This window comes from Carlito syrichta, unplaced genomic scaffold (genome assembly GCF_000164805.1).
Source record: "Carlito syrichta isolate Samal-C Ts95f unplaced genomic scaffold, Tarsius_syrichta-2.0.1 Scaffold315801, whole genome shotgun sequence".
NCBI classification, from domain to species: domain Eukaryota; kingdom Metazoa; phylum Chordata; class Mammalia; order Primates; family Tarsiidae; genus Carlito; species Carlito syrichta.
In genome coordinates this window covers 469716-487809 of record NW_007259897.1, presented here as the reverse complement: position 1 = coordinate 487809, position 18094 = coordinate 469716, and the positions used below count along the sequence as shown (strand labels likewise).

The following is an 18094-nucleotide window of genomic DNA, read 5'->3' as shown; positions in this document are numbered from 1 at the left end:
CCTCCTCTTCCCTTCCCCTTCCCCACCCCCTAAGAAATCTAGAAAAGAGAATCACTATTTAAGGAATATAAAATTACCAAAATAACTGCACACTACCAATTGCTATCAAGTGTGAGTGTTAGCTCTGTGACTAGGACATTTAGCGGTCATGTGCCAGGCTCAAGGCTCCCTGCCCTGCTCTACAGATGGGTGTCTGCTCCCAGACCCTTTCAGATGGAACACACAGAAGGCATACCAGACATATAGGAGCGGCCATTGCAGTCTTCTATGTCCATTTTAAAGAGATTCTGTTGAAAGAGAAAATAGCTGCTATTAGAATCTAGGTCTGGGAAGGGAGGAGACTTTCTTTGACATTCTCAAGTTAAGAAACATAAAGGAGCTGGGCTCGATGCCTCAGCCTGTAATCCCAGCGCTTTGGGAGGCTGAGGTGAGTGGATTGCCTGAGCCCGCGGGTTCGAGACCTGCCTGGGCAACTTGGCGAGACCTCATCTCTGTAATAAATAAAAAATTAGCCGGGCATGTTAGCGCGTGCCTGTAGTTCCAGCTACTTGGAAGGCTGAGGCGGAAGGATCACTGGAGCCCAGCAGGTCGAGGCTGCAGTGGCCGGGAGCGGCCACTGCACTCTAGTCTGGGTGACAGAGTGAGCCTCTGACTCAAAAAAAAAAAAATTAGCCAGGCGTGGTAGTGCATGCCTATAGTTCCGGCTACTTAGAAGGCTGAGGCTGGAGGATCGCCTGAGCCCAGCAGGCCGAGGCTGCGGTGGCCAGGAGTGTGCCACTGCACTCCAGTCTGGGCAACAGAGTGAGACTCCAACTAAAAAAAAAAAATACATGGAGGCCAGGTGCAGTGGCTCATGCCTATAATCCTAGCACTTTGGGAGGCCAAGGTGAGAGGATTGCCTGAGTCCACGGGTTTGAGACCTCATCTCTATTTAAAAAAACAAAACAAAACAAAACGATGTAGAGAGCACTGGCAACCATCTCTGTCAACCAACTGACCTGTAATGGGAGCTAGGTCAGTGTGCACTCTCTGCTATTAAGTATGTTCAGCTCACTTTTTAGACCCATGTAATAATGATTTTTCTCTTATTTTCTAGTTAATCCCTTATTTGGTCCAAATGAAGTATTCCTTGGATAACCCTTTGATCAAAAGAGCCTTACCTATCTTCTTCCTCGGTAAGCAGGAAGGGCTGGGAGCATACAGTCTGGGGCTCATCTTTGTGGTCTGTGAGCCCTCCTCTATTTCCAGAGACACCTGGGTCCTTGGCCACATTGTGACTGATGACAGGTGCCCTTTACAGCCGACCTGGGCCATCAAGACCAAATTAGGTCTTTGGTTTGAGAGGTGACACTTTCTATAGATACCCCATTTATTGCCAAAGGATGAGCACAATCCTGGAGACACAAATGACTTGTTTTTATTATTTTTTATTATTTTTGAGTAGGAGTCTCACTCTGTTGCCTAGGCTGAAGTGCAGTGTCACACTCATGGCTACCATAACCTCAACCTGCTGGACTCAGGCAATCCTTCTGCCTCAGCCTTCCAAGTAGCTGCGACTATAGGTGCTTGCCACCAGACTTGGCTAATTTTTTTATTTATTGTAGAGATGAGGTCTCACCGAGTAACCCAGGCTGGTCTTGAACCCCTGGGCTTAGGCGATCCTCTCCCCTTGGCCTCCCAAGGTGCTGGGATTATAGGCATGAGCCACTGCACCCGGCTCACAAATGACATTTTAAGGACTAGCCATACAAACCCTCTCCATGCATTATTTCGCTTAATCCTGACACCTTATGGGCAAGAAATATTATTATATCCATTCCCAGATGAGGAGACTGAGGCACAAGGAGGTTAAGTAAATTTCCAGAGTTACACAGCGAGCAAGTGGTTAATATATATCCCAATCTGGTAGTCAGACCTTCAGAGGAAATGACAGAGATATTAGCTGAATATTTTTGAGTTTGCCAGTCTGCAAGTTGACTATGTCATGCTGCAAATTTGGGTTTAGGAATCACAGCAGTTTGAAGAGTCGGCAGACCGATGTCAGTGGTGACATTATGTTACAGAAACCTGGTCAGACCAGCTTGAACAAAGACCAGGGGTGTACCTCAAGGATCCCAGGGTTTCTCCTGGAATCCTGTCAGGGAGGGGGCTGGGCCTCAGAGGTCCTATAAGCTGGGCCTGAACTGTAGTCAGGACTCAAGACTGCGTAGCAGTTCTGATCCAACCTCCACGGCCCCAGGAGACCACTTGGCTGGCTCCGCCTGTGGCAGGTGTTCACCCGAAGGTCCAGAAAAGGGCAGCTGTCAGAAAAAGAGCCCTGAAGTGGCAGATCCCCCAAAACATGTTCTTTTGCTGGAACAGAACTCACCCCCTTTGTCGTGTGTTCTCTTTTTTACATCCACAGCCCAAATCAGTGGAATGAATGTCTTTGCATCCCGAAGTTTTGAGCCTGTTCGAGGGATTGAAGTTATGGACAAGGAAGGCAATGTCATAGGCCATTCCAGAAGAGCTGGGAGAAAGGTAAGAGGCACATTGGGGCTGGGCGTGGTGGCTCACACCTGTAGTCCCAGCACTTTGGGAGGTGAGAGGATAGCCTGGGCCCGGTGGTTTGAGACCAGCCATGGCAACTTGGCGACACCTCATCTCTACAGTAAATAAAAAAAATCAGCTACCTGGAAGGTTGAGGTGAAAGGATCGCCTGAGCCCAGTAGGTTGTGACTGTCGTGGCCGTGAGTGTGCCACTGTACTCCAGCCTGGGTGTCAGAGTGATACTCTGACTCCAAAAAAAAAAAGAGGCAAAATTGAGCTGGAGCTGCTTGCCTTTTGCTAAAAGAATTTACTTTGCTGTCAAAAGCCAGTGACAAGCTCATGTCTGCCATCAACCTTTCCTTATCCTCAGCATGTGGAAAGAGAGATTTTGCATCTTGTCTCCTGGGGTGTGAGAAGCGGGGCATTAGTGGGAGTTTCTCAGAGAAGCAGAATTAATGAGATATATGTACCTATCTATTAAAAGATATATTTTAGCCAGATGGGGTAGCTCATGCTTGTAATCCCAGCACTTTGGGAGGCAGAGGTGTGAGGATTGCCTGAGCCCACAGGTTCGAGACCAGCCTGGGCAACTTGGCAAGACCTCATCTCTACAATAAATCAAAAAATTAGCTGGGTGTGATGGCACATGCCTGTGGTTCCAGCTTCTTGGGAGGCTTAGGTGGAAGGATTGCCTGAGCTCAGCAGGTTAAGGATGGGGTGGCTGTGAGTGTGCTACTGCACTCTAGCCTGGGCAACAGAGTAAGGCTCTGACTCAAAAAAAAGAGATAGATTTTAAGGAATTGGCTCACATGATCGTGCAGCAGGTAAGTTTGGAATCTGAGGGCAGCGCAGCAGGCCAGAGACTCAGGCAGAAGCTGATGCTGATCTTGCAGGATTTCTTCCTTGGGAAACCTGTGTTTGTTCTTAGGGCTTTCCCCGCTGACTCCATGAGGCCCATCCACACTGTGGAGGATAATCTTTACTTAAAGTCAACTGCTTGTAGATGTGAATCACATCTGCAGAATACACCACAGCACCACCTAGATTAGTGCCTGATTAAATAACTGGGTCATACCACCAATGTGACCCACTGGGCTGACCACCATAGACGGAAATCTAATAAGCGCTGAGCTCCTCTGCATGTGAGATCTTGTTCTTCAAGTTTAATATCTGCCCTCCCACTGTGTGCCTGTTGGGCATCCCTCTTGGGGGCTGCTTCTCCCCCACCTCCAAGCTTGCTCTGCATTCGTAGAGGTCAGCAGACACCCATTTCTGAGGTTAAGAGAAGTCCTCCCTCTGCCATCTCAGCAGATTTTCTTAAGGACCAATTTTTGTCAAGAATGGATCTAGGAAATACAATGCTCTGATCTAAAATTCTTGTTTCCTTTTTTTTTTTTTTAGTCAGAGTCTCACTCTGTCTCCCAGGCTGTAGTGCAGTGGCATGATCACATCTCACCACAGCCTCTACCTCTTGGGTTCAGGCAACCTCCTAGGCTCAGGCGATCTTTCTGCCTCAGCCTCCTGAGTAGCTGGGACTACAGGCGCATACTACCACAGCCAGCTAGGTTTTTTTTTTTTAAATTATTATTATTTGTAGAGATGAGGTCTTGCTATGTTGCCTAAGCTGGTCCAGAACTTCTGGGCTCAAGCAATTCTCCTGCCTTGGCATCCCATAGGGCTGTGATTACAGGCATAAGCCACCGTTCCTGTCCTAAAATTATTTAAAAAGTCCTCAATTTGGAATAATTTTATTATTAAATAGTGTATTCTTTTGCTCAATCCAACACAGTAGCCTCTGTATGCATTCAACGGTAAGAACCTCTTATAGTCTATGATAGTCGTTTCAATTTGGGTGTGGAGTTTTTAAATAATGTTTTTAGCGGGGAGAGACCTCTTTTGATCTCTGTGAAATGACTCTAGGTGAGGAATGGTGAATTGTTTGCAATTGTTTGCAAACAGCATAAAGGCAGAGTGGAGAATCCCTGACACAGAGTGAAGGGACTCACTGGGCTTTTCACAGTGCTGGCCTCGGGGCTCCCCCAGCTGGCTAGACATCCTTCCACTGACCATCATGGCAATGGGAGAAGAGTCAGAAATTAGTAAATCATCATTTGGCTCACCGAGCTTTGAGTTACCTAAATCCTATCAGTGATTGACAAAGCTGAATTATAAACCATCAGACAGATGCTATAGCAGTTTAATGAGGCCATCAGCCTGAATGGCTCCTTATCTAAATGAAGTAGAGTAGGGACCCAGTAATTCTAAGTAGCAAGGATGTTTGAGTTTGAAATGAAGGTTCTGGGTTAAGAAGCCACTCCAAAGAGACATTTTTCTGAACAGCTTTATTGAGACATAATTTACATACTAAAAAACTCCTCCTTTTTAAGATGATAGTTTGGTGGATTTTAGTCCATTTAAAACATTTGTGGGCCGGGTGCGGTGGCTCATGTCTATAATCCCAGCACTTTGGCAGGCCGAGGTGAGAGGATTACCTGAACCCACGGTTCAAGACCAGCCTGGGAAACTTGGTAAGACCTCATCTCTACAGTAAATAAAAAAATTAGCTGGGTGTGGTGGCACATGCCTGTAGTCCCAGCTACTTGGAAGGCTGAGGGGCAGGATTGCCTGAGCCCAGCAGGTCAAGGCTGCCGTGGCCATGAGCATGCCACTGCCCTCTAGCCTGGGCAAGAGTGAGACGCCAACTCAAAAATAAAGAAGTCAGTCAGTTGTGCCACCATCACCACAGTCCAATTGTAGTGTTTTCTTTTCTTTTCTTTTTTTTTTTTTTTTTTGAGTCAGAGTCTCACTCTGTCACCCAGACTGGAGTGCAGTGGCACGCTCACGGCCACCGCAGCCTCGACCTGCTAGACTCAGGTGATCCTTCACCTCAGCCTTCCAAGTAGCTGGGACTGCAGGCATGCACCACCTCGCCTGGCTAATTTTTTGGTTTATTGTAGGGATGAGGTCTCGCCAAGTTGTCCAGGCTCTTCTCGAATCCCTGGGCTCAAGGCAATCCTCTTACCTCAGCCTCCCAAAATACTGGGATTATAGGCGTGAGCCGCTGCACCAGGCCTTGTAGTGTTTTCATTACCTTGAAAATTTCCTTCATGCCCATTTACAGTCACTCCCTGTTCCCACCCCCAGCCCCAGGGAAACACTGATCTGCTTCCTGGTTTTGCCTTCTCTAGATATTTCATATAAATGAACCACAGTCATTTTCTGTGTATGGCTTCTTTCACTTTTGAGTCCCCTCCATCTTGTACCACATGTTGGTAGTTTGTTCCTTTTCACTGCTGAGCACTGTTCTGTTGCTGGATGTGCCGCCTCTTACCATTCCCAACTGATGGACATTTGGGTTGTGCCCAGTTTTTGGCTATTGTGAATAATGCTCAGAACATTCCCTTGTGCCTCTTGTATGGTTGTGTGTGTGCATTTCTCTTCAACTCAACCTGAACGTCAGGGTGTTAGTATTGCCATGAAGAGAGGGAGAGCAAATATTTAACCAGCAAGCTGGTCCCAGCACCTCCTGCCTTCCAGTCTCTGTGCTAGGCTCTGGAGACCCACACCCTCACCAGTGAGATCCCCTTGTCCCCAGGAGCACCACTCTCCCAGCAGGGAGATCGCCTCAGGCCCTGCTGGCTGCCTGGAATCTGTCTCCCCAGGAGGAACTTCATTTTTTGCAGGAGGGTCAGTTTAGGGTAAAAGAAAAGGTTTATTGGTCTGCTTTTTTTTTTTTTTAAGTTTATCTTTCTCTGAAGAATAAAGTGTCTGCAGCTGTGCGTAAGCATAAGCATTCTTTTATCATTTCCCTGTCACTTAAAGGTTTATTTTCTTTGGCTAAAATTTCAGAAACTGCGTAACCAGCAATATCTGATTGTAATAGGGCACCTTTGATCAGGTTTCAGGCGACTGGTGGATGTTGTTTTCCCCGGCTGGCCTCTTAAGCTGCTCACTGCACACAGAGCCTGCTGATGACGGTGTCCTGTTTGGAGTGTCTCCCCTACAAGAGGCAAAAGGAGGCAGTGGGCCTCGCCCCACTGATGCAGAACCATACCCCTCAGCAGCCACTCTTCCTGAGCTCAGATGACTATGCTTTACAGTCCTGAAACCTTACTTTATTTTTCTCTCTCTTTTTTCTTTTTGTTTTTTTTCTGTTGTTGTTTTTGTTTTGTTTTGTTTTTTTAGAGACAGGGTCATGCTCTGTTGCTCAGGCTGGAGTGCAGTGGTACAGTCATAACTCACTGCAGCATCAACCTCCTGGACTCAAGCAATCTTCCAGCCTCAACCTTCCAAGTAGCTGGGACTACTGGTACATGCCATCATGCCCAGCTAATTTTTGTTTTGTTCTTTTTTTGTTTTTGGTGACGGGGTCTCGCTATGGTGTCCAGACTGGTCTCAAACTCTTGGCCTCAAGTGATCCTCTTGCCTCAGCCTCCCAAAGTGCTGGGATTACATGAGCCACTGTGCCTGGCCCACAGGCTCTGTTTTTCTAAGTGAGGAAGGAGAGTTGCTGTTTGCTTGTCCCTGGCAGGAGTTGTAGGATCTCTGGAAATCATCTCATTCCATGCACTGAGCTGCCTTCTCTTCATTTTCACTAGGCTGTTAGAGAAACTGCAGTGTCCAGGGCAGTGCTGTTTGGGACCTCAGCTCTTATTCCTGAAGTCTTCGCCTACTTTTTTAAAAGGTAAGAGGCACACTCATCTCCTCGGGTGGGAATAAACATTTTGACGGTCAAAATCCTTGTAAAACTTGTCAGATACAGGCCCTAGTGGGAGGGGTGGGAAGAGGTTGCCTCAGTGACCTTTCCATAAACACTTTCATCACACTTAAGACAGTAAGATCGGTCTGGGGCAGGCGTGGAAATCCAGATGTGCGTGTTCCCACAGACCTGGAATCCAGCCCAGGCTTTGCCCTCAGTTAGCCTTGTGTCCTTGGCATGTCCAGGAACCTGCCGAGGCACATTTCCTCGCTTCTAGAATGATGGGGTTTGGATGCTTTGCAGGTTCTCCCTGCTCTGATGTACTGTGAATATGATTCAAGCCTCCCCCCACCCCCAACATTCAGAGCTGTTTTAAATTAGCTCAAGCAGCCCCAGATTCAGTAGACCGTCATCTCTTGAGAAGCAAGAAATGGCCTGTTAGACGGAGGGCCTGGGCTCCCACGATCTCCAGAATGAGAAACCCAAGCAGCAAGAGCATAGGCCCAAAGAGAGAAGTGGGGATTAAGGTGCCAGGTACCAGCAAGGGGTGGAGCCTGGGCAGCTTGACCCGAAGCCCCATGACTGGCATTCCTCTTCCTCTCCCTCGTGGGCATTGGCTTTCTTCTCTCCTGTCTGCTTGGCTTCTTCATGTTGATGAGGGACGCAACTGCTGATAACCCCCTGCTCACATCCTCATGGCCTCCCGATCAGAAATAAAGCACAAGCCCCCAGGGAGGCAGGAATGTCTTCCCCTCAGTTCAGAGACTCCCAGGGAAGGGTTCTATCGGCCCAAGTCGGTTCCCATGTTCTTGGCGGCACCAACCCATCCTCTCCAGTGTGATGAGTCTTGGAAGCCCCTGCTGGAACCACATGTGAGCACGTTTCCAAGAAGTGGAGACAGCGTTCTGGGTAGAGCTGACTGTTACTTCCCAAGGCTGATACAGCTGAATGGGCACAGAGACTTTCACTCTGGGAAGGGGCTTCCTGGGCTGCTCTGGCTAGCATGGAAGCTGAAGCTTCTGGTAACACTGGGCCCTCATCCCATGAGGCCTACATGGGTGTCACAGGCTGCCTGAGGGGAAGGGATTGTCCTTGTTCCCCAGCAGGCATAGAGGTAGCTGGAAGGACCGTGTGAGTGACTTCACAGAAGTACCATCCTCGAGCCATGGTAGTTTCGAAGCTAGAGTGATGTCAGAGGATCTTCTAGCTCAACCCCCTCGTTTGCATTTTGCAAAAGTCTGCTCCCATCCAGCTGCATCAACCTTAGGAAGTAATATCGACTCTGCACAGGATGCTGCCCCTGCTTCTTAGAAATGTGCTCACATGTGGCTCTAGGAGGGCTGACTCGCCATGCAGGAGAGGGTGGGTTGGTGTAGTTACGGGCATGTGACCCAACTTGGACAAAATGCAAAGACTTAGAAGGGGAAAGTGGCTCACCCCAGGGAACAGATCTGTCAGTGGTAGAGCCTCAACCAAACCCTGTTCTTTGTTTCTTACATGTTCCAAAGGTCAGTGTCAGAGTGCCACATGATGTCAGGGTAGCCCAGGTTGAGAGCACTGGCTCTAGAAGTTGACTTGTTGCTTTCGAAGCTATGGGATTCTGGACAAGTAACTTGACTTTGCCAGCTCGTGCCTCTGTTTTCTCATTTGTGTGAAGAGGCCCATGAAAACATAGCCTCATAAGGCCATGGGGGAATCAAGCGAGCCAATGCAGGCAAGGTGTTGAACACCAGGCCCGACATGGACTCAGGCAACTGCTTTCATTGCCTGTTTGTAAGCTGAGGGGAAGCTGAGGTGTGGGCCTGCAGCTGTAGGCAGGACAGGATTAGCCACGTGACAGCCAAAGATCAGCCGATAAAAACAGGTCCTGGTAGTTGAGTGACTCGTGCAAGCTGTACCTTGTCTCTTACAGGACCCAGTTCTTCCTGCAACATCCGCGGTTGTTGTGGACTCTAAAACTGTCTTGCACAACCCTGGTCATGGGCCTGATGGTGCCAGTTTCCTTCAGTATGTTTCCACAAATTGGACGGGTAAGTGCCACATTCAACTTTCTCTCCAGGTTTTTTATTTCATGGTTATAAGAGTAAAATAAACAAATTCTTCTCCTAAAAGGTCTGCCAAGCTCATGAAAGTATAAAACAAAATACAGTTGACCCTTGAACAAAGGACTGGGCACCAACACCCACCCCCAGTCAAAAATCCATATATAACCTTTGACTTTCCCAAAACTTTACTATTTTGTTTTTTTTTTTTGAGTTGGAGTCTCTGTCGCCCACACTGGAGTGCAGTGGCCGCTCCCGGCCACCGCAGCCTCGACCTGCTGGGCTCCGGCGATCCTTCCGCCTCCGCCTTCCAAGTAGCTGGAATTACAGGCACGCGCTACCACGCCCGGCTGATTTTTTGATTTATTGTAGAGATGAGGTCTTGCTGCCCAGGCGGGTCTCGAACCCGCGGGCTCAGGCAATCCACTCCCCTCAGCCTCCCAAAGGCACGGGATTACAGGCTGAGCCACCGAGCCCGGCTTAAACTTTACTATTAATAGTTGACTGGAAGCCTTACCAATAACATCCACAGTCAATTAGCACATATTTTGTATTATAGGCATTAGACACTGTATTCTTACAATAAAGTAAACTAGAGAAGAGAAAAATGTTATTAAGAAAATCATAAGAGGCCAGGCACAATGACTCACGCCTATAATCCCAGCACTTTGGGAGGATTGCTTGAGCCCAGGAGTTCAAAACCAGCCTAGACAACATAGCAAGACCTTGTCTCTCTCTCTCTATGTATTTGAAAAAGGAAAATAAAATCATAAGAGAAAATATCTTTACTATTCAGTAAGTGGAAGTAGATTGTCATAAAGGTCTACATCCTTGTCATCTTCACAAGTTGGGTAAACGGAATAGGAGGAAGAGAGGTTGGTCGTGCTGTCTCAGGGGTGGCAGAGGCAGAAGAAAACCCACATGTACGTTGTCCCAGGCAGTTCACACTCGTATTGTTCAAGGGTCAGCTGTAACAGTATTTGCACTTAATTCTGTTCTCTACTCTCTTGCAGTTTTGGATCTTGTTGTTTTTTTTTTTATCATCTTATTTCATTTCTATGAAATGGTAGATTGAGTCAATGGATCCTGTTTTCCTTAACAGTATTTCATAGCATTTTTCTGAGGCATTAAAAAAAAAACTTTATTTAAGAAAATTTAAATACTTTATAATATTCTGTAATGACATCTGTCCAAGGGAACTTTCTGCAAAGATGGATATGTTCTATCTCTCTGCTGTCTGATATAGTAGCCACCAGCCGCATGAGGCTACCGAGCACTTGAAATGAGTCTAGTGAAGAGGCTATGAATTTTTTCAGAGGAACTGAATTTTTTTTTTTTTTTTGAGTTGGAGTCCCTCTCTGTTGCCCAGGCTGGAATGCTGTGGCATGATCATGGTTACCATAGCCTCAACCTGCTGGGCTCAGGCAATCCTTCCACCTCAGTCTTCCGCAAAGTAGCTAGAACTATAGGCACGTACCGCCACACCTGGCTGATTTTTTGATTCATTGTAGAGACGAGGTCTTGCCATGTTGCTCAGGCTGGTCTTGAACCTCTGGGCTCAGGCAATCCTCTTGTCTTGGCCTCCCAAAGTGCTGGGATTACAAGCATGAACCCACTGCACCCAGCCCTGAATTTTAAATTAAATTTTAACTTAAGTACGTACATGTGGCTAGTGGCTATTGTATTGGACAGTTCAGTTCTATAGAGAATTTCTAATATATTGTCATTTTGATGAGTCATACTGTCTGGATTCAAATTCCAACTTCTCTATGACCTTGGTCAACTTGCACAATTTCCTTATCTGTTGAAGAGAGTCAAAGATAATAGTATCTCCTCTGTAAAGGGTTGTTGCTCAGTAGGTACAAGGACATTATCATTGTTTTTTGAGTCAGAAAGCCAGTTTGTTTTTTTTCCTAAAGCTCTGCCATAAATTTCTGGCAGATGTCAAGGACATTATTGATGCTAGTAGATACTAGCAATTTCTTGGCTGAAAATTTCAAGTGCTTGAAATTTCTAAGTTAACGTTAATTATATCCTCAAAAGCATTTATGCTTATGGAATGATCTTGTTCAGAACCCAGATCTTATAGGTTTGAGTTTATAGTATCATTAATTCAGACAACTTTGCCAGCATATCACTTAGAAGTTTTAAATTATTTTAGATAGCTATGCTTGCTATGCTACTGGGGAGGGGGGGCACATCATGTTAAAATAAAATTTTAGTAGGAAAAAATACTTTTGATCCTCCCAGGCCCACTTATTTGGGTTTTTTTTGAGGGGTGGGGTAGTTGCTTGCTTGTTTGTTTTTGAGTTGGGATCTCACTCTGTCACCCAGGCTGGAGTGAACTGGCATAGTCACAGCTCACCGCAGTCTCAACCTCCTGGGCTCAGGCAATCCTCCCTCCTCAGCCTTCTGAGTATCTAGGACTACAGGTGGGCACCATGCCTAGCCTTTTTTTTTTTATTTTGTTGTGAAGATGGAGTCTGGCTGTGTTGCCCAGACTGGTCTTGAATTCCTTGGCTCAAGTGATTCTCCCACTTCAGTCTCCCTTGTAGCCAGGACTACAGGCATGCGCCCACCTATTTGAACACTTTTTGTTATAACAAAATTGTAACACAAATGAATCCCTTGCACTAGTTACTTCTGATTGTATCAACACTCCACGGAGAGTGAAGCAGATGGCCTATCTGCAGGTTAGCCTGTTGACAGGGAGCCTTTGACCTGGTGGGATTTCCAGCCATGATGTTCTGGTCTCCTCCCGCTCTCTCTACCCGCGCTCTCCGCAAACACTGAGGACCTATCTGGGCAGACCCAGTGCTAGGTGCTGGGATATAATGGCGAGGGAGTCAACATGGTCCCTGCCTTCACGCTTGTAGTCAATAGAGCAGCTGTGAAAGAACCTGTGACTATTGGCCACCAAGAGCTTTGGTCAATGGGAGCAGCAGAGTCCCAGGACCCTGACTCAGGGAGCAGAACAGGGAGGGTTTCAGGAGATCCAAGGAAGGCATCTTTGTGCAGTCCCTCCTCTGGCACAGGGGAGCCAGAATCTGGAATTAGTGCTGTTTGTCCGATGCATGACTGTGGCTCTCTTTCCAGTTTTGCCTTTTTTTTTTCCCTGCGTTGGAGTCACTCTGTCACCCAGGCTGGAATGTGCAGTGGCACTCTCACGGCTACTACAGCTTCAACCTGCTGGGCTCAGATAATCTTTCTGCCTCAACCTTCCAAGTGGGAAACTACAGGCGTGTGCCACCACGCCCAGCTAATTTTTTGATTTATTGTAGAGATGAGTTCTTGCCAAGTTGCCCAGACTGGTCTCAAACCTCTGGGCTCAGGCAATCCTCTCGCCTCGGCCTCCCAAAGTGCTGGGATTACAGGCGTCAGCCACTGCACCCAGCATTCCAGTTTTGTCTTTAGGGAGTTGAGTCATCTCTGGTAGCAGGATTCATTTTTCCAGTATCAGAAGTAACTTGGATCCTTTCTTCATGTCATCAGTTTGACCTTCCTGTGGCACAATTCTTTCTTTTTTAAAATCAATTGTTGTTGTTTTTTTAAGAGAAAGGGTCTTGCTCTCTCAGGCTAGAATGCAATGGCATGATCATAGCTTACTGCAGCCTCAAACTCCTGGGCTCAAGCGATCCTCCTGCCTCGGCCTCTCTAGTGGCTGGGGCTACAGATGTGAACCATCATACTAATATTTTAGTTTTTGCAGAGACTTGTTCTTGCTATGTTGCCCAGGCTGGTCTGGAACTCCTGGCTTAAGCAATCCTCTCACACCCCAGCCTCCCAAAGTACTGAGATTACAGGTATAAGCCATTATGCCTGACTAAATTTTAATTCTCTCCCCCGCCTCCATGGCAGGGTCTCTGTGTTGCTTAGACTGGTTTTTAACAGCTGGTATCAAGCAGTCCTCCAGCCTCCTGAGTAGCTTGGACTACTGGCTTGAGCCTCTGTGTCCTGCTCAGTGCCTTTTTTTTTTTTTGAGTGGGATTCTCACTCAGGCTAGAGCGCAGTGGCATGCTCACAGCCACTGCAGCCTCGCCAAGTTGCCCAGACTGGTCTAGAATCCCTGGGCTCAGGCAGTCCTCGCACCTCGGCCTCCCAAAGTGCTGGGATGACAGGTGTGAGCCACCGCTCCTGGCCTTCAGTGCAGTCTTTCTCCTCTTCTGAAAAGGGTGGGCCTGGGACATCCGGCCAGTGGTCAGGACGAGAGGCAGTTCCCTCCCCTCCTTTCACTACCACCACCACTGCTGGTCCCCACTGAAGGCTCATGCCACTTGCTGGTTTCTGGAGTCCAGAGGCCATCAAGCGGAAAGTTACGGGGCTGCAGGAGCTGAGCTTGGTCCTCCAGGCCCGGGAGGGAGAGAGACGTCTGCATTTAGAAGTGACTGCAGCTGCAGCAGGGTTGCAGTGTAAGAGAGACTCGCACCGGGCATTGTGGCACCACCGGCAGGGGTCAGCACTGCTTGGGGAATCGAGGGCACTGGGAACAGGCTGTAGGAGGGCATGGAGGTGTGCTCTGGCATGGCCCACCAGGGACACTCCGAGTGGCTCCATGTGGCTGGAGCGTGGGAGACAGGAAGCTGCAGGGTGCTCCCACTTCCAACAGGAGCGGATTGTTTATTCAGCACCTTCTGTGTCCCAGGGACTGTGCCCACTAGTCTCTTGTCTCCAAAGCAGCTCTTCAAAGTAAGTTTTGTGATTCCCATTTTATGGATGAAGAAGCTGAGGCTCGGGACAGACGTCATTCCCCATGGTTTATTCAGCTGTGGAGTGGCAGGCTGTGAAACCTGGGCTCGGCTGTGGCCCTGGCTCGGTGATGAAGGCCTCACAAGCTCTGTGAGGCGACAGGACTTTACAGGTGGTGAGGGAAATGCGTCAGGAGGGGACTGGCTGGCTCGGCTTGTATTTTGGAAAGATCACTCTGGGTCCTAAGTGGCGGATGAAGAAGGCCAGCAGCTGGGAGGCTGTGGATGGTGTTCAGGCCAGAGAGGATGGGGGTGTGGACCAAGTGCATGTGGTGGATGAGAGGGAAGTACGTGAACTGGACGAGTCAGAACTCATGAGTACTTAGAGTAGGAGGGCACAGGCAGTGAAAGGGATCCCGGGATTACATGTCTGAGGGGGGACCCCCCAAAGGAATTTTTTTTTGGCGGGCAGGCGCCTTATACAGGCTTCCCCCATTAGGTGAGCATTCTAGGAACCTATTGGCCTCAGCCTATGAGTAGCACTGTTGTGAAAGGCTGTGTACGGCATCACTGAATTTTATTTTCAGATTCTTTCAAGGCGTTTGCCCATTTCAGAAGGGGGGCTTTATGAGCACACCTGCCCACCCTACACTGAGTGCTCAGCAGTTTGGGGCCAGAACAGCGTAACCCCCATGCCCCACCCTCCCTTTTTACCCAACCTCGCCTTGAGTGACTTTTTTCTTGTTACCCTGAGTGGAAAAAGTCCTCAAAGGGAAACATTTGACTGATGTGGAAGAGGTGAAACAACAATTAGCAGAAGCACTAGACGCATCAAAATGGACAGATTCAGAAACTGTTTTGAGCAGTGGAAAAAGCATCTCAGTAACTGTATTTCACCAAATGGAGAGTACTTTGAAGGTGACTGAAGTTTAAACATGTAAGAGTAAATACACAAATTTTTATAAATAAATTCCGGATTTTTGGGGTCCTCCCTCGTAGACTTGTGGAACTGAGATCTAAAGTAATAGTGCCTTGAACCAGGTAGAAGCTTATTTCTCTTTTTTTTTGAGTCGGAGTCTCACTCAGTCGCCCAGACTGGAGTGCAGTGGCCGCTCCCGGCCACCGCAGCCTTGACCTGCTGGGCTCCGGCGATCCTTCCGCCTCAGCCTTCCAAGTAGCAGGAACTACAGGCATGGGCTACCATGCCTGGCTAATTTTTGATTCATTGTAGAGACAATGTCTCGCCAAGTTGCCCAGGCGGGTCTTGAACCTGCGGGCTCAGGCAGTCCACTCGCCTCGGCCTCCCAAAGTGCTGGGATTACAGGCTGAGCCACCGAGCCTGGCCAGAAGCTTATTTCTCACTCACAGAAAGTGTGCGGTGGCCAGTCCAGGTGAGGTGGCTGCATGTCATCAAGTCCTCAGAGACCCGACTCCTTCCATCTCAGCATGCCACCATCCCTAGGGTTGACCTTTGTCCTCAAGGCCCGAGATGGTGCCACTGTGGTTCCACACTGCCATGCACACTTCTGCTTCCATCACGTTGACCGGAACCTAGTCCTTCAGCCAAGCCTTACTGCAAAGGAGGCTGGGAAATGGGATCTTTATTCTGGATCTTTTTAAAATTTTGCTGCTGGGGAAGAGAAACAGATATGGGGGGAGGGAGAGGTGGCAGTTTCTACCACAGGGTTTTAGGATAAGTGTAATATGTCATGTGTAGAGACAACTGTCATATGATAGTAAAATGACTAAAATGCTGTGAGGAGATTAGAGGGGAAAAAAGAATTGCCAGCTTCATGGAGGGGATGGCCTTTGGAAATGGATGAATTTGAACAAGCAGAGATGGGAGAAGGAAGAGGGCCTTCCCATTCTAGGGTGCAGGAGGGGTGAATGGACACACAGGGCTGCATGCCAGACGGCAGGACCTGCACTGCCTGGTCGAGGAGGTAGAGAGTGTGTGAGTCATTGAAGGCTTGAAGAGGAAGGACCTCCCAGACGCCACAGTGGAGGCAGGAAATGAAGCTACTCCCCGCATGACCCCAAATGCCAAAACTTGCTGGACCTTGAAAATACCCTGGTCCAAGTTGGGCTTGGAGGTCCCTGAGTGGTGGAGCTGGGCTAGTGGGGGCCCCTCCTCCCGTTCCTGCCCGGGGTGACCAAGTTCACTTGCAGAGCCAAGACTACCACCTGGAGCATCTCTTCAGACATACCATGGGCTGTGGCGCCTTTCAGGTGTGGAACCTGGAGGACCTGGGCAAGGGAGCCATCCCTTCCACAGCTCCTCTGCCCACCAGCGTCAGCTGGTATGTCTACGGCCTGGCTAGACCAGAAGTGTGGGTGGGTGGTAGATGTTACTAGAGGATTGGTATTAATTTTGGTAAGTGTGTAATGGCATGGTAGTTACATAACTACCATCACTACTATATAAGTGATGGCAAAGTCTTTATCATTTGGAATTTCACATTGAAGTATTTGTAGGTGAAATGACACACTGGGGAATTGCCTCAGAATACTCAAGAAAAAATCCCCCACTACTGGATATGGAAGATGCTTGATGAATTAAAGTCAGTGGACTGCTGATAGTAATCGCAGAGTGATAAAGTGCATAAGCGCTCATTACATTCTTTCTACATTTGTTTATAATAGCAATTTTCCATGAAGAAGTTGTGTTCCTTTTTTCCTTTTTAAAATTTTTCACTTAGCCTGACTTGAAATTCACCATTAAAAAGTTTTTAAGCAGCCGGGCGTGGCAGCGCACGCCTGTAATCCCGGCTACTCAGAAGGCTGAGGCGGAAGGATCACCGGAGCCCAGCAGGTCGAGGCGGCGGGGGCCGGAAGTGGCCACTGCACTCCAGTCTGGGCGACTGAGTGAGACTCCAACTCAAAAAAAAAAAAAAAAAAAAAAAAGTTTTTAAGAAGTTAGGAGCTGGGCATGGTGGCTCATGCCTATAATCCCAGCACTTTGGGAGGCCAAGGTGAGAGGATTACCTGAGCCCAGGGGTTTGAGACCAGCCTGGGCAACTTGGTGAGACCTCATTTCTACAGTAAATCAAAAAATTAGCTGGGCATGGTGGCGTGTGCTTGTGGTTCCAGCTACTTGGAAGGCTGAGGCAGAAGGATTGCCTGAGCCCAGCAGGTCGAGGCAACAGTGGCCATGAGCATGCCACCGCGCTCCAGCCTGGGCTTTCAGAGTGAGACACAGACTCAAAAAAGAAAAATTTAGATTATGTTTTTTTCTATAGATTAAATATCATTGAAAAAAGCTGGGCTGTGAAAGCGTTGCTTTCAGAAAATGATTTCTTTTTTAACTTCTAAGGCAAGAAACAGTATTAATATAAATATTAAGAATATCACTGTTTTTCAGATACGGTGCAGGAAGCTTGAAGAGGAAATTCGGTCTGCAACAGAAGAAGCAGAACTCTTTTATAACAGAGGGGTATAGGGGCGAGTTTCAGGTGAATTTGTCAGGTTCTGGCTTGCAAACCCTACCCTGTCAAGGTTTCCATTTAGAGAACTCTGCCAGGGGTCTCCTGGGGAGGCCAGAAGTGTCTGTGCTGACAAGATGACTTAGATTGCACATGCTGAGACTGGCGTGTCTGGGGTCTTGAAGGCTGGCCGGAGAAGACAGCAGGACAGTGTCCTATCTTAATCCCACAGAGTTGCCGAGGGACAGGTGGAGTGAGGAACAGCCTGTGAAAGGTGGCCGTGAAATCATAAATCTACTTGTCTCAAGTTGAGTTTTTGGATAAATAAATGCAAAAGATCAACCACGCTCAGGACACAGGCAATAAATTGATGGTTCAACTCCAGCTGAACACAAACCCTGGGGGAGCCATTTAAGGTCTCCAGCCCCAAAAAATACTGTTTTCCTACCCACACGTACTCAATTATGGGCAGCTTCTTAAGCCTTTGCCATCCTCTGCCCTGTGCCTCCTTTCTCCTCTTTGGCAAAAGACCTTGCCTCCACCTTCGCTGGGAAAACCAAGGATGTTGGCACCACGTCAGCAAACCTTCCTCTGCTCACACCCATCCTGTCCTCCATGCAAGGCCAGCTGGCCTCAGGCTCTACGGCCCTTCTCTTGGTTTCCTCAGGGACCTGCTCTGTGCCATCCCCTCTGGTTCCAGCCCTTCTGCCGGCTCCT

General features: G+C 48.2%; 1 protein-coding gene across 1 annotated transcript in view; it reads left to right on the top strand.

Moving 5' to 3' along the window:
* Window positions 1-17731, top strand: part of SFXN4 (sideroflexin 4) — a 28019-nt gene extending 10288 nt beyond the window's left edge. The window contains exons 10-14 of the mRNA XM_008073265.1: window positions 1097-1175; window positions 2405-2520; window positions 7128-7213; window positions 9141-9258; window positions 17317-17731. Of these exons, the coding sequence (XP_008071456.1) occupies window positions 1097-1175; window positions 2405-2520; window positions 7128-7213; window positions 9141-9258; window positions 17317-17394 (477 nt within the window). The 3' untranslated portion in view covers window positions 17395-17731. The remainder of the gene's footprint in view (window positions 1-1096; window positions 1176-2404; window positions 2521-7127; window positions 7214-9140; window positions 9259-17316) is intronic.
* The last annotated feature ends 363 nt before the right edge of the window (window positions 17732-18094 follow it).